This window comes from Mytilus californianus, unplaced genomic scaffold (assembly GCF_021869535.1).
Source record: "Mytilus californianus isolate M0D057914Y unplaced genomic scaffold, xbMytCali1.0.p SCAF_12, whole genome shotgun sequence".
NCBI lineage: Eukaryota > Metazoa > Mollusca > Bivalvia > Mytilida > Mytilidae > Mytilus > Mytilus californianus.
In genome coordinates, this window is record NW_026262604.1 from 24,547,855 (window position 1) to 24,564,815 (window position 16,961).

Below are 16,961 nucleotides of genomic sequence, written 5' to 3' on the forward strand. Positions count from 1 at the left end.
CAATTTTTGATAAGTTATATTCACTTACAGATACAAAAATATAACCTCAGAATGCAGGATTTTACATCTAATTTTCCAAAGCTAGTGCTTTGAAAAGTTTTTGGCACAGACTGGGAACAACTAAGTAGAATTTGATAGAAATGTTATAATTAAAGTTGTGTAAATTCAGAAATTTGTGTGCACATTTATTATTGTGATTGTTGTATGAACAATGCACACAACGCGAAATTAATTATTGCGATTTCAGGAAAGGCTACATATAAATAATGATATTGAATTTTAAAGTGGATGTTTTTATTTGTACAAAATATATATATCCTTTCACAATTTATACAGTAATAAAAACATGGAAATAATTTATAGATATACAATTGTATAATTTTAATGTCTTTTTTTTTTAGCAACTATGCCGCAGATGCCGCTACAAATGCCACAAACAAGTCATGAACAAGTTCCTGTTTCATCTTATGATCAGAGTCTCTACAACAACATGTCTGCAATATATCCTGGTAACCTTGTTTAAACACTAACACTACTTGTTAGGGAATTTTGTCTTATATGAGGCAGGGATCCAGACTTTTTTAAAGGAAGGTCTGGGATCTGTATTATTATTAGACTATAATGGTTAGGGCTGTTCCAGATTTAAATGCATGGGGGGTGGGAGGCACTCAAATTGATAAATATAAATTGTGGGTAGTTGCATTTTCTTGAAAATTTTGCAAGAATTAAAAGTAAAATGAAAATTTTATATTATAGGTGGTTGGTGCCTTAAAAACTGCCTCCCACCTTCCTATGCAATTGAATAGGAAAATGTTGTTGTCTTATCCAAGACATGGATCCAGCCTTTTTTTAAGGAGGGTCTATGGGATTTGTATTATTATACAAGACTTAGATAATTGTATGTGGTTGGTGGTCTACCTAATTTTTGCCAACTTTTTTGTGAACAAAAAGGAGTTTAAATCCTTGGAACCATCCTCATAACCCTCCAATGCTGGTGCGTATTCAGACAAAGGCGCGCCTCTCCTAAAAAGAAAAAAAAAATGTGATTTTTAGGTAAACTACAGCAAATGTTTAATCAAAACATGGTCCTCTAACTCTTAATTTTAAGGAGCACCCCTAACGTCAAATCTTGGATCGGCACCTGTAATTCTTATATCCTCTTTGGAAAATGATTGAGTGAAGATTCAACTACTTAAAATCAGTATTGACATATATATAAAGTAGAGTGGTTTGAGATGATTTGACTATGATTTTAAATTTCTCATAAACTACAGCTGTTTAAATATTGAAAATATGTAATTTAAAAGCATTTTACTTTTCACAGCTAAAACTAGACTAAAAATGTTTTTACACAAGAGCATAAGAAAGTCACAATATCAAAGATCATTCAGGTTGTGCAATCAACTGAAATTTATTTATAATGCTAGTATCAATCCCTGCATAGTTTTGTCAAATAGATTTTGACAATTTATCCACTAAAAAAGCACCAGAGAATTTTCAATGTGTTCTTACCAATTGTTCTTGTATGAAGCAGTTTTTAGCTCACCTGGCCCAAAGGGCCAAGTGAGCTTTTCTCATCACTTGGCGTCCGTTGTCCGTCGTTAACTTTTACAAAAATCTTCTCCTCTGAAACTACTGGGCCAAATTTAACCAAACTTGGCCACAATCATCATTAGGGTATCTAGTTTAAAAAATGTGTCTGATGACCCCCGCCTGCCAACCAAGATAGCCAACATGGCTAAAAATAGAACATAGGGGTAAAATGCAGTTTTTGGCTTATATCTCTGAAACTACAGCATTTAGAGCAAAATCTAGTGGGGGGGGGGGGGGGGTTAATGTTTATCAGGTTAAGATCTATCTACCCTGAAATTTTCAGACAAATCAGACAACCATTGTTGGGTTGCTGCCCCTTAATTGGTACTTTTAAGAAAATTTAGCAGTTTTTAGCTCACCTGGCCCAAAGGGGCCAAGTGAGCTTTTCTCATCACTTGGCGTCCGTCGTCCGTAAACTTTTACGAAAATCTTCTCCTCTGAAACTACTGGGTCAAATTTAACCAAACTTGGCCACAATCATCATTAGGGTATTTGGTTTAAAAATGTGTCCAATGACCCAGCCAACCAATCAAGATGGCCACCATGGCTAAAAATAGAACATAGGGGTAAAATGTAGATTTTGGCTTATATCTCTGAAACCAAAGCATTGAGAGCAAATCTGACATGAGGTAAAAATGTTAATCAGGTCAAGATCTATCTGCCCTGAAAATTTCAGATGAATCAGACAACCCGTTGTTAGGTTGCTGCCCCTGAATTAGTAATTTTGAGGAAATTTTGCCGTATTTGGTTATTATCTTGAATATTATTATAGATAGAGATAAACTGTAAACAGCAATAATGTTCAGCAAAGTAAGTTGTACAAATAAGTCAACATGACCAAAATGGTCAGTTGACCCCTTAAGGAGTTATTGCCCTTTTATAGTCAATTTTTAACAATTTTTCGTAAATTTTTTTCTTTTTCTTTTACAAAAATCTTCTCTGAAACTACTAAGATGAATTTAACCAAAGTTGTAAACAATCATCATTAGGGTATGTAGTTTAAAAATTGTGTCTTATGACCCCGCCCGCGAACCAAGATGGGAGACATGGCTAATAATAGTACATAGGGTAAAATGCAGTTTTTGGCTCATCTATCTAAACCCAAAGCATTTCGAGCAAATCTTTCAAAACAAAATTGTTCATTAGGTCAAGATCTATCTGCCCTTAAATTTTCAGACCATTCAGGCAACCCGTTGTTGGGTTGCTGCCCCTGAATTGGTAATTTTTAGAAATTTTTTCAGCTTTTGATTATCTTGAATATTATTATAGATAGAGATAAACTGTAAACAGCAATAATGTACAGCAAAGTAAGACCTACAAATAAGTCAACATGACCAAAATGGTTAATTGACCCCTTAAGGAGTTATTGCCCTTTATAATCAATTTTTAACAATTTTCATAAATTTTGTAAATTTTTACAAAATAATTTCCACTGAAACTACTGGGCCAAGTTCATTATAGATAGAGATAATTGTAAGCATCAAGAATGTTCAGTAAAGTAAGATCTACAAACACATCACCATCATCAAAACACAATTTTGTCATGAATCCATCTGTGTCCTTTGTTTAATATGCACATATACCAAGGTAAGCGACACAGGCTCTTTAGAGCCTCTAGTTGGTTATTATCTTGAATATTATTATAGATAGAGATAAACTGTAAACAGCAATAATGTTCAGCAAAGTAAGATCTACAAATAAGTCAAACATGATCAAAATTGTCAATTGACCCCTTAAGGAGTTATTGCCCTTTATAGTCAATTTTTAACAATTTTTCTTAAATTTTTGTAATCTTCTGAAACTATTGGACCAAATTTAACCAAACTTGGCCACAATCATCATTAGGGTATCTTGTTTAAAGAATGTGTCCAATGACCCCGCCTGCCAACCAAGATGGCCGACATGGCTAAAATTAGAACATAGGGGTAAAATGCAGTCTTTGGCTTATATCTCCGAAACTAAAGCATTTAGACCAAATCTGACATTGGTAAAAATGTTCAGCAGGTTAAGATCTATCTGCCCTGAAATTTTAGATGAATCAGACAACCCGTTGGGTTGCTGCGCCTCTGAATATAGGTAATTTTAAGGAAATTTTGCAGTTTTTGGTTATTATCTTAAATATTATTATAGATAGAGATAAACTGTAAACAGCAATAATGTTCAGCAAAGTACGATCTACAAATAAGTCAATATGACCAAAATCTTCAATTTACCCCTTATGGAGTTATTGCCCTTTATAGTCAAATTTTTAACAATTTTTTTTCGTAAATTTTTTTAATCTTTTACAAAAACCTTCTCCACTGAATTTACTGGGACAAATAGAATTAAACTTAGCCACAATTTTCAATAGGGTATCTTGATTGAAAAATGTATCCAATGACCCTGTCATCCAACCAACATGGCCGCCATGACTTAAAATAGAACATAGGGATTTACTATAGAAGTCTAAGGGAAAATTGTAAAAAAAACAATTTCAAATGGTCACAACTTGAAAACTACTTTAAAAAATGATAAGGGGTCTTCAGTAACTACTGTAAGTCTAGTTACTAGTGGGATGACCTGCTTTTAATGTAACTACTGGGCCAATTTAAACCAAACTTGGCCTCAATCATTATTAGGGTATCTAATACTAATTATTATGATTTAAACCTTATTTTACATGATTTCCAAAACCACCGAAGATACAGGTGAGTGACACAGGCTCTTGAGAGCCTCTAGTTATTACCCTTAAGGCCAAAACAGAAATAACAAGTTTGTGTTAAGGGTTTCCTTATCTACTCTTTTGTATGCTTTAAAATAGTATTTATTGATACCTGTAATAGAAGAGGGCCTGGATGGAGAGTGTTCATTTCTGTATTCTTTAATTTTTAGCCTTTATTCTCTATTCTTTATTAGTTTTGCCCAGTATTCTTTGTTCTTTAATTTTTTTGGTCTATTTTTTTTTCTTTTTTCCTTTTATTCTCTATTTTTGCACATTTTTCTCTTTATTTGATAACATTTTTCTGTTATGATCTGTAAACCCCATCCAGACTTTCACAGTGCAAGATGACAAAACTTCTTAATACTGTTAGTAAAAGAAGATAAAAATTAAAAAAATTAAGATTCTACCCACATACCTACATTATTTTGTTTTAGGAGGAAAATCTAACGCCCATACTTACTGTTTGGTCTAAATGTCAAAGTGGCTGACTAGAAATTAAGGTATTTCCTTTACATTAGTTCCTGCTCAAGGTAGTCGGTTGTCACTGGGCTCTCTGGCTTCCTCCACCATTAAAAACTGACCGCAACGAAATGGCCAATAGTGCTAAAAGTGGCATTAAACACCAACCAAACAATCAATCATCCGTTACATTAGACTTTATACAAATTGTGAAAGCTAACATGACTTGAATATTAATGCAATCATTTTATAATTTCCAGGTTTACATTTATTTTCTGTACCAGCCTCCCAACAGCAACAACAGCAACAACCCCAAACAGTTCCTCAATCCTCGTTATATAGCTATAAACCTGCAGACATGTATCAGACACCACAAAAATACTCTAGGGCAATCAAAGGTCCAGATAGAAGCCCAAGTACACCCAGGTAAGCTTAATACAGCAGGTATGCATTCGGCACTACAGAAACTCTAGGGCAAGTAAAATAAAGTAAGCTTAATATAGCAGGTATGCATTAAGACACCACAGAATTCAAGCCCTAGTTCACCTAGGTAAGCTTAATATAGCAGGTATGCATTAGACACCACAGAAACTTGAGGGCAAGTACACCCAGGTCAAGTTGATACAGCAGATATGCATTAGACACCACAGAAACTTGAGGGCAAGTACACCCAGGTCAAGTTGATACAGCAGATATGCATTAGACACCACAGAAACTTGAGGGCAAGTACACCCAGGTCAAGTTGATACAGCAGATATGCATTAGACACCACAGAAACTCTAAGGCAAGTACACCCAGGTAAGCTACCAAAGAAACTACAGGACAAGTACACCCAGATAAACTTAATACAACAGGTATGCATTAGACACCACAGAAACTCCAGGGCAAGTACACCCAGATAAGCTTAATACAGCAGGTCTGCATAAGACACCACAGAAACTCAAGTGGGCAAGTACACCCAGATAAGCTCAATACAGCAGGTCTGCATAAGACACCACAGAAACTCGAGGGCAAGTACACACAGATAAGCTTAATACAGCAGGTCTGCATAAGACACCACAAAAACTCGAGGGCAAGTACACCCAGATAAGCTTAATACAGCAGGTCTGCATAAGACACCACAGAAACTCGAGGGCAAGTACACCCAGATAAGCTTAATACAGCAGGTCTGCATTAGACACCACAGAAACTCGAGGGCAAGTACACCCAGATAAGCTTAATACAGCAGGTCTGCATAAGACACCACAGAAACTCGAGGGCAAGTACACCCAGATAAGCTTAATACAACAGGTATGCATTAGACACCACAGAAACTCGAGGGCAAGTACACCCAGATAAGCTTAATACAGCAGGTCTGCATTAGACACCACAGAAACTCGAGGGCAAGTACACCCAGATAAGCTTAATACAGCAGGTCTGCATAAGACACCACAGAAACTCGAGGGCAAGTACACCCAGATAAGCTCAATACAGCAGGTCTGCATAAGACACCACAAAAACTTGAGGGCAAGTACACCCAGATAAGCTTAATACAGCAGGTCTGCATAAGACACCACAAAAACTCGAGGGCAAGTACACCCAGATAAGCTTAATACAGCAGGTCTGCATAAGACACCACAGAAACTCGAGGGCAAGTACACCCAGATAAGCTTAATACAGCAGGTCTGCATTAGACACCACAGAAACTCGAGGGCAAGTACACCCAGATAAGCTTAATACAGCAGGTCTGCATAAGACACCACAGAAACTCGAGGGCAAGTACACCCAGATAAGCTTAATACAACAGGTATGCATTAGACACCACAGAAACTCGAGGGCAAGTACACCCAGATAAGCTTAATACAGCAGGTCTGCATAAGACACCACAGAAACTCGAGGGCAAGTACACCCAGATAAGCTTAATACAGCAGGTCTGCATTAGACACCACAGAAACTCGAGGGCAAGTACACCCAGATAAGCTTAATACAGCAGGTTTGCATAAGACACCACAGAAACTCGAGGGCAAGTACACCCAGATAAGCTTAATACAGCAGGTTTGCATAAGACACCACAGAAACTCGAGGGCAAGTACACCCAGATAAGCTTAATACAGCAGGTCTGCATAAGACACCACAGAAACTCAAGTGGGCAAGTACACCCAGATAAGCTTAATACAGCAGGTCTGCATAAGACACCACAGAAACTCAAGTGGGCAAGTACACCCAGATAAGCTTAATACAGCAGGTCTGCATAAGACACCACAGAAACTCGAGGGCAAGTACACCCAGATAAGCTTAATACAGCAGGTCTGCATAAGACACCACAGAAACTTGAGGGCAAGTACACACAGATAAGCTTAATACAGCAGGTCTGCATTAGACACCACAGAAACTCGAGGGCAAGTACACCCAGATAAGCTTAATACAGCAGGTCTGCATAAGACACCACAGAAACTCGAGGGCAAGTACACCCAGATAAGCTTAATACAGCAGGTCTGCATAAGACACCACAGAAACTCAAGTGGGCAAGTACACCCAGATAAGCTTAATACAGCAGGTCTGCATAAGACACCACAGAAACTCGAGGGCAAGTACACCCAGATAAGCTTAATACAGCAGGTCTGCATAAGACGCCACAAAAACTCGAGGGCAAGTACACCCAGATAAGCTTAATACAGCAGGTCTGCATAAGACACCACAGAAACTCGAGGGCAAGTACACCCAGATAAGCTTAATACAGCAGGTCTGCATTAGACACCACAGAAACTCGAGGGCAAGTACACCCAGATAAGCTTAATACAGCAGGTCTGCATAAGACACCATGAAACTCGAGGGCAAGTACACCCAGATAAGCTTAAACAGCAGGTCTGCATAAGACACCACAGAAACTCGAGGGCAAGTACACCCAGATAAGCTTAATACAGCAGGTCTGCATAAGACACCACAGAAACTCGAGGGCAAGTACACCCAGATAAGCTTAATACAGCAGGTCTGCATAAGACACCACAGAAACTCGAGGGCAAGTACACCCAGATAAGCTTAAGACAGCAGGTCTGCATAAGACACCACAGAAACTCGAGGGCGATCAAAGTTCCAGATAGGACCCCAAGTATATCCATGTAAGCTAAATACCACAGATATGCATAAGAAACCACAGAAACTCCAAAGTAACCAAATGTCCAGACAGGAACCCAAGTACACCTGGGCAATCTCAAAATAGCAGGTATGCAGTAGACACCACAGACATACTCTAGGAATGTCAAAGGTTTATATCGGAGTCCCAAGAAAACCTAAGTCAGCTCAAATTAGCAGGTATATATTAAACACCACAGAGGTACTACGGGACTATCAAAGATCAAGATAGGAGCCCAAGTACACCTTAGTTAGCTCACAATAGCAGATACTGTAAATTCAGAAATTAATATAAATAAGAAGATGTGGTATGAGTGTCAATGAGACAACTCTCCATCCAAGTCAAAATGTATAAAAAGTTAAAATTATAGGTCAAAGTACGGCCTTCAATACGGAGCCTTGGCTCACACCGAAAACATGCATGTATTCCTTATTGTCGAGCCTTCGACTTTTGTTGAAAAAGCGAGACATAACGATTCTTCATTCTGTTGTTGTCGTCGGCGTCCACAAATATTCACTCTGTGGTTAAAGTTTTTGAAATTTTAATTACTTTCTTAAACTATCCTGGATTTCTACCAAACTTGGACAGAAGCTTGTTTATGATCATAAGATAATATTCAAAAGTAAATTTTGTAAAAACAAAATTCCATTTTTTCCGTATTGTACTTATAAATGGACTTAGTTTTACTGCCAGGAAACATTACATTCACTCTGTGGTTAAAGTTTTTGAAATTTTAATAACTTTCTCAAACTATCCTGGATTTGTACCAAACTTGGACAGAAGCTTGTTTATGATTAAAAGCTAGTATCTAGAAGGAAAATTTGTTAGAATTTTGTTCCATTTTTTCCGTATTTTACTTATAAATGGACTTAGTTTTTCTTCCAGTTAACATTACATACAGTCTGCAGTTAAATTTTTTAAAACTTTTATTAGATTCATAAACTAACCTGGATTTTTACCAAACTTGGACAGAAGCTTCTTACAACAAAAAAAATTGTATTGAGAGGAATATTTTTATTAAATTTTATCCTCATCTCATTTTTGTTGAGCCTGCGATTAACAGCAAAAGTAGGCGAGACACTGGGTTCTGCGGAACCCTTACGAATTTTTGTGAATTCATCGACCACTGATAAAAATATGAATTTCAAATAAAGTAATTTAAAAAAATTTATGAAGGAAAATTGCTACTGAAATTATCAATTCAAATTTTGATTACTGTCACATTATTCCCACTTGTAAAAACATCGCAATAATTTCTGAATTTACAGTCTGCTTGAGACACCAGAAGAATACTTAAGGGCTATCAAAGGTCCGTCATAATTCATCCTGAAAATGAATTAAATATTTGAAATTAACTGCTAAGCAAGCATCAATCAATCATAGAAGCCAAAGTACACCAAAGGTACCTGAAAACTGCAAAATAGATAAATGGCTTTTCATGATGTTCCTCTCCTAACAGTTCAACAAATAATGTCTTGTTTACATTTTAGTGATTATGGGACGTACTCTCCCAACAGTTCAGTGAACAATGTCTTTACATTTCAGTGATTATGGGACGTCCTGAGAACTAACAGTTCAACGAATAATGTCTTGATTACATCTCAGTGATTATGGGACGTCCTCTCCCAAAAGTACAATGTATAATGTCTTGTTTTTCAATTCAGTGATTATGGGACGTCCTCTTCTAACAGTACAATGATATAATGTCTTGTTTTTCAATTCAGTGATTATGGGACGTCCTCTATTAACAGTACAATGAATGATGTTTTGTTTACATTTCAGTGATTATGGGACGTCCTCTCCCAACAGTTCAATGAATAATGTCTTGTTTACATTTATTACATTTCAATGATTATGGGACGTCCTCTCCTAACAGTACAATGATAATGCCTTATTTACATTTCAGTGATTATGGGACGTCCTCTCCTAACAGTACAATGAATAATGTCTTGTTTACATTTCAGTGATTATGGGACGTCCTCTCCTAACAGTACAATGAATAATGTCTTGTTTACATTTATTACATTTCAATGATTATGGGACGTCCTCTTCTAACAGTACAATGATAATGTCTTGTTTACATTTCAGTGATTATGGGACGTCCTCTCCTAACAGTACAATGAATAATGTCTTGTTTACATTTCAGTGATTATGGGACGTCCTCTCCTAACAGTACAATGAATAATGTCTTGTTTACATTTATTACATTTCAGTGATTATGGGACGTCCTCTCCTAACAGTACAATGATAATGCCTTGTTTACATTTCAGTGATTATGGGACGTCCTCTCCTAACAGTACAATGAATAATGTCTTGTTTACATTTATTACATTTCAGTGATTATGGGACGTCCTCTCCTAACAGTACAATGAATAATGTCTTGTTTACATTTCAGTGATTATGGGACGTCCTCTCCTAACAGTACAATGAATGATACCCTATCTCCTGTTGAGAAGATACTGTATTCTAATTTGATATCAGGAAGTCGTAGAAGTACATCACCAGCTGACTCAGACACAAGTGGAATTAGCAGTGAAGGTTCAGAGGCAGCACTTATTGATATGATGGTATAAATACTTAATGCATTGAAAGAAGAAAGTAGGCTAATATTTCTGTTCTTCATTTTGAGGGTTGTTTTAGTCAAACAGTATTTCCAACACCACAGCCTCTCTAGAGTTCTTCTTTTAGTAGCAAATGTTAAATAACGATATAGAAATTGATCCACAATACACTATATAAAAAATTATAGAAATTGATCCTCAATACACTTCATAAAGCACTATAGAAATTGATCCATAATACACTATATAAAAAACTATAGAAATTGATCCTCAATACACTTCATAAAACACTATAGAAATTGATCCATAATACACTACATAAAACACTATAGAAATTGATCCACAATACACTACATAAAATACTACGCTGAGCAATTTTGTTACTGTAAAACAATTTTTTTCTTGGCCTGAAATTTTTAGATGTAGTTGAACAATTTATTGTAAAAAAACAGCTAGAATAGAATATTTTAAAGGAAACAAAATAAAAATTTCTAGAGAATGGATATAAATTCCATAAGCAACAAAACACTAGACAGTGATTATCATGTCTTATGCATTTATTTCTATATATAGTCATTGTCTCTGTGGTCTGGTAGTTCACTGTTTTAGAATCTAAGGGACTATGGGTAATTTCATTTATCATACACCAAAACAAAATGAAAATATTGTCAATTCATTGGTTGTATTTCCATTGTTTAGAACATTTTAACCAATGATAACAAGTTGGTGTAAGTATTTGATGATATTACCCAGAATGCATTAGATAATTGGCAGGGAGTCCAGGAGTGTGCTAAATAGATTTCTTCACATTTTTATCATATTTAGCATGTTCAAGTAAGTAGGAAATAGTCTTACAACTGATTTCATAGTCTTAAACCTGCCAGTAATATTTGCTACTGGATGTTAATCTGCCATCATTCTATCATTCATTTAATTTTTAGCACTCATTAAATATGGGAAACCGAACTAAACAACAACAGCAGCAGCAACAACAAGTCCAACCTCAGCAAACGCATGCGGATGTGGCAGCACAATTATTTCAAGCCCAGCAGCAACAACAAGCATTGTCAACCCAACAACAGTTGCAGGCCTTACAACAACAAAGGGAGGGAACTGGTGCAAGTCAGATGGTACAAACATCTAGAGGTTACTCAGTTATTAATCCTTTCTTAATGGCAAATGTGGATCCATATGCTATTGATAGAGCAGCAAGGTTACATAGAAATGCAGCAGGTCAGTGGATCAAATAGCAGGGTCCTATTGGGGGGATTCTTGATTTTATTAAGCAATTTTTCTCTATTTTTTTTAAATTTTTTATTCCATTTCACTCTTTTTCAATTCATTTTTCAATTGTCACATGCCTATTTTTTCTAAAAATAAGTAAGTCAAAGTTTTCTGCAGACGAAGTAGAAAGTTGTGTTTTTTAACTGGTGTTTCCATATGAAAACGCCGGGACCTGTAATTAAAATGATGAAGTATTTTAAAGAAGTCCCCAAATATCTGAAGAAGTTGATGAAAATTCTATACCAATGAAAAACTATGCTACCAAGCCAACTCTCTTTTACCATTGCAAATTGTATATAAAACAGATGATGGGTTTTATCCAATGTACTTGCAGTTTGTAAGTAAATAAACCAAGAAATAGGAGAAATTGCATTTGAATACATTTGATTAAAGATGAAGTTCATACAGATTCCTAGATTTCCATTATATTCAGTTTTAACCAAATTTGTTCTTTTTTTCAGTTTTAATGTTCAGTACTTTTATATTCTATTCAGATATTTTTTAAAATTCCAAATATCAAAAGAGTAAATTGATATTTGGTATGTTTGTCCATATTTATAAGTTAACATAGTAACACTGTTGATATATTTCAGCAATGTGTGAAGCCAGTTGTACATGGAGTGGACAACTACCTCCAAGGAATCATAAGAATCCAACCTACTCTTGTAAAGTTTTTCTAGGTGGAGTACCTTGGGACATCACAGAATGTATGTATACATATGGGGTATATAAGGGGTATAGAGCAATCAGACAGCACCCCCTCCCCCCCTACCCCCCACCCCCCCAAAAAAATGAAAATACATCACACAATGTATGTATACAAAGAATGAAAAAGGATTGATTTATTGTACGTGTTTTACACCACTTTAAGTTCACTTGGCTTAGCAAATTCCTCATTGCGATAGTTTGTATTTGTGGAAGAAGGTGGTGACCTTTGGCAAGAAAACTGTCAATTCTAGTCAATACTGTAAATTCAGAAATTATTGCGTGCATTTGTTATTGCAATTTTTGAAGAAAGGACAAAAATGTGATGTTAATTATTGCAATTTGAGGAAAATGAGCGTACAGATATATGGATTGGACATCCGAATGCGAGTTCTTATTATTGCGATACTCCACCAGTGACATAATTCGCATTAATAAAAACCTCACAATAATTTATAAATTAAAGGTATATAAAGAATGTGTGGGGTATAGTTTAATCAGACAGCAAACCAAAACAAAACAAAATGAAGTTAGTATACTGTGGATTCATTATTATTCGTTGGATACCAATTTTCGTGGGTTTCGTGGGTACAGGTGAACCACGAATTCAAATGTTCAACGAATTACAAATTTTCCATAGGCTTTGTATGCAGAGATTGGCAAAACCACGAAATCAAATATCTACGAAAATGCGAGTTTTCCTCAATCCACGAAAATTGATACCCACGAAAATAAATGAATCCACAGTATGCACAATGAAATGTTATGCTTCGTGTAAATAGGAAAACATTTCAAAACTAAATTTTGTCAGGTCATACAATGAACATTTTAGATTTTGATATATTCATAAACACACCTATTTTTGTGTGTGTAATTATAAGTAACAGTAAAATCTGTATCATGAGGCATCTATAGTAAATACACGAAGAGTAGAGATATCTGTTTAGCAAGGGTTCAAATCTTCAGATTTTTATTAAGTGGTAACATAATCAGTTTATTTGTTATACTATTATTTACAGCTGGACTACAGACATCCTTTGGTAAATTTGGAGCTTTTAAGATTGAATGGCCAGGAAAAGATGGTAATATAACATTAAAATTAAATTTCAACAGAATTATTAAGGAAATATGCAAATTTTTTAAATTTGATATGCATGAATATTTACAGTCCTTTGTAAAGGAGAGTTCTAATTTGCACTGCCATTTGCATCTCCTCTGCTTCAAATTTTGCAAAGATTTAGGTTATATTAAAACGTAAGTGTTCACTTTGCAGGTCTTTTGTTTACATTTTCAGCACCATATGAGTAAGTCCTTTTTAGAATAAGTACTATGACTGACTTTTCAGTTTGTATGCAAACGCAATGGGAACTTCATTTCCATGCAGTATATGAGCATTTTTGGTGTTCAGAAAATATATAATCTTTTCCATCCCACATGGTTCACCTGACCCTAGCCTCATTTTCATGGTTCTTTAGGCGAGAGTGTTTGAATTTGTTGGTTTACGAATCTGCCAACCCAATTTTTCCAATTTTCAGGATCAGAAATGATTACACATTGTGTTCTAAAGAAAGAGAAATAAAAAAATATCGGTAGTGCACTTCTAAAATAAGACAATTGAAAATGACTTTGAAATGTTGTTTGTGCAAATATTTTTTATTTTCCTGTTTTTCCGTGGACATACCCCCTTTTTATACGCCCGTCAAATTTTTGACGGGACGTATTATGGTATAAAAATGTCCGGCGTCTGTCTGTCCGGCGTAAACATGTCGCACCGTAACTTGAGAATGACTTATCCAAATTTCATGAAACTTAACATAGTTGTTTCTTATGATGGTCAAACGATCTGTATACTTTTTGGTGAAAATAAGATTAAAACTTTTTGAGGTACGGGACTTAGTAACTAAAACAGGTGTGTGTTTTTTTTCACATGTCGCGCCGTATCTCAAAAACAGTTTATGATTATTGCTTAAAACTTTACACACTTCTTAGTTATATTAACCTTAAGATCTGTATACTTTTTGGTGATGATTCAAAATTTTATTTTTGAGTTATTGAGTATTTTGTAAAAAAAGGGGGAGGGGTTTTTCACATGTCGCGCCGTATCTCAAAAACGATTTATGATTATTGCTTAAAATTTTACACACTTCTTAGTTATATTAATCTAAAGATCTATATACTTTTTGGTTGTGATTCAAAATTTTATTTTTGAGATATTGATTTTTTTTTTTTTTAAAGGGGGGTTTTCGCATGTCGCGCCGTATCTCAAAAACGATTTATGATTATTGCTTAAAATTTCACACACTTCTTAGTTATATTAATCTAAAGATCTGTATACTTTTTGGTTTTGATTCAAAATTTTATTTTAGAGATATTGAGTTTTTTGTAAAAAAAAAAGGGGGTTTCTCATGTCCACGCGTATGTCAGAAACTATTTATGCTGATGGCATAAAAATTCACACACAAGACGACGGGCATATCATGCGCTCATGGCGCAGCTGTTTATTACAACTTGTATGATGATTGTGTGAATTGCATGTTTAAAGTTTAAAAAATAATGTAAGTAAGCTGAAACATATTTTTTTATATAGATATTTATGTCTTGTAAGATTTTTTTTTTCCGCCCGACTGACCGACCGGACGTTTTCACATAAAAAATCTGTAAACCTACAAATTGAAAAACTCTTGCCTTAGCCAATGTTAAGTGAGGTAATTCTGTCAGAGTCTTAGTAAGTGTAGTATAAGAATAAGCGAAATAAAAGTTAACTATGAAGATAATGTATGCTCTACATGTCTGTCAGATCAATGTTTGATTTTTGTGAGACTGTGATATTTTCAGTTGTTATATATTTAAAAAGTAATACTGTAAATTCAGAAATTATTGCAATGTTTTTTTATTGCGAAAATCAGACAGGGTTGTAATCGGAATAATTTAAACTCACATTTTGGATTTTTTTTATATGAATAAAGCAGGATTTTTCTCAGTATCACAAAAATTTCTGAATTTATAAAAGATCAGTATGCACAAATCTGACAGGGAATCTGACAATATTAACCTTTTGTTTTCAAAGTTTGAAATATTGTGTTTGGTGCTGAGTTTGTTTTTATGCCCAAGCCGCTAGGCGAAGGGGGCATTAAGTGTTTAACCTTGTCAAAATTGGTTTCCGTTCTCTAAATTTAGTTTGCCTCAATCAAATGTTATGAAACTTATACACAATGTTTATTACCATAAAACATGGATCAAGTTCAAATTTGGGTGGTGTCACTTTTACAATTCTATAGTTTTGTCCCTTTATAACATTATATGCAAGCTGGGGCATCATCTGTGTCCCATGGACACATTCTCTATTTATTTAAATTCCTTTATAGTTGGACCTTATTTGTATATCAATGACACATGAACCCCTTCATTTTCTCCCACACGATTTGACTAGCAAAATGTTGATCCAGTTTGATAATTTGGTATGATAGAATACATAAAAGAACCGCTTATGTTGTCTTTGGTAGCATTATCCCCTCAAGTGAAGGAGGTTTTAGGTTGGATCCCCAGCTATTAGAAACAAATAGTTGAAAATTGTAATTTGATGCTTCTTTCCTTGGAACGCAGCATTTAGGAGTAAGAGGGATGACGTAGTTGTCCCTGATTCAGAAAATATTATTCGGGTAGGGTGACATGTCTTCTTACTGACTGTTACCTAATCTGACCTAGTACCTAATAAATTGGTCTCAAGAGTGTACGTCTAGAAAAAAATATATTGATATCACATTAACATGTTCTCTTGCTGAATATGCATTTAGTTTGCCACTTGATGTGAAACAGCCATCCATCGTCAACTTAAAATAATTTAGATCTGAACAAAGAGTCTAAAAAGTATATGATGTTTTAAGTATATGAGATGGCAGCGAATCGACACAAAAACAGAATTGAGTGGGGGAAAGTTGTTTTATTATACTTAAATATTTTTACATGTTATGCATAATTATTATTATACCCAGGCTTTTTAAAGTAAATTGTAAATAGTGATGTATTTGGTCTAGGATGGTAGTGGCCTACAGTGCGAGGGCTTAATAGCCAATCAGGGTTGTAAAACACACCCAACCGGAACCAGGATGGTATATTATTACATTACTGTTTTATTTTTACAGGTTATGTATATTTATTATTTGAGTCAGAGAAAGGTGTAAGAGGACTATTACAAGATTGTACTCACGACTTCAGTAGTGGAGACTATTATTACAAGATATCAAGCCGTAGGATGAGAGCTAAAGAGGTAACATTGGGCGTTTTCAAGCGTAAAAAAATTCATATTGCACTTCCCTAGAGAAAAAGAACAGTTGAATTGCACTGGAATACCACTGATATTCCATTGTAATTTCCACTGGAATTCCAGTGATTTTCAGTGGAATAATTTGGCTGGAATTCCACTGGAACTACATTGGCTTTCCACTGGTATTCCAGTGGATTCCAGCCAAAATATTCCACTGCATCCCTGGAATTCCAGTGGAAATTACAGTGTTATATCACTGGTATTCCAGTGGAATTCCAGCCA

At 35.2% G+C, this 16,961-nt stretch overlaps 1 protein-coding gene across 1 annotated transcript in view; it reads left to right on the forward strand.

Annotated features, from left to right (window-relative positions):
- The window catches only part of LOC127721577 (cytoplasmic polyadenylation element-binding protein 1-like), a 43,960-nt gene that overhangs the window by 12,023 nt on the left and 14,976 nt on the right, over positions 1–16,961 (forward strand). Inside the window, exons 3-9 of the mRNA XM_052228350.1 lie at positions 402–509; positions 5,014–5,179; positions 10,261–10,432; positions 11,368–11,659; positions 12,304–12,417; positions 13,435–13,497; positions 16,558–16,682. Of these exons, the coding sequence (XP_052084310.1) occupies positions 402–509; positions 5,014–5,179; positions 10,261–10,432; positions 11,368–11,659; positions 12,304–12,417; positions 13,435–13,497; positions 16,558–16,682 (1,040 nt within the window). The remainder of the gene's footprint in view (positions 1–401; positions 510–5,013; positions 5,180–10,260; positions 10,433–11,367; positions 11,660–12,303; positions 12,418–13,434; positions 13,498–16,557; positions 16,683–16,961) is intronic.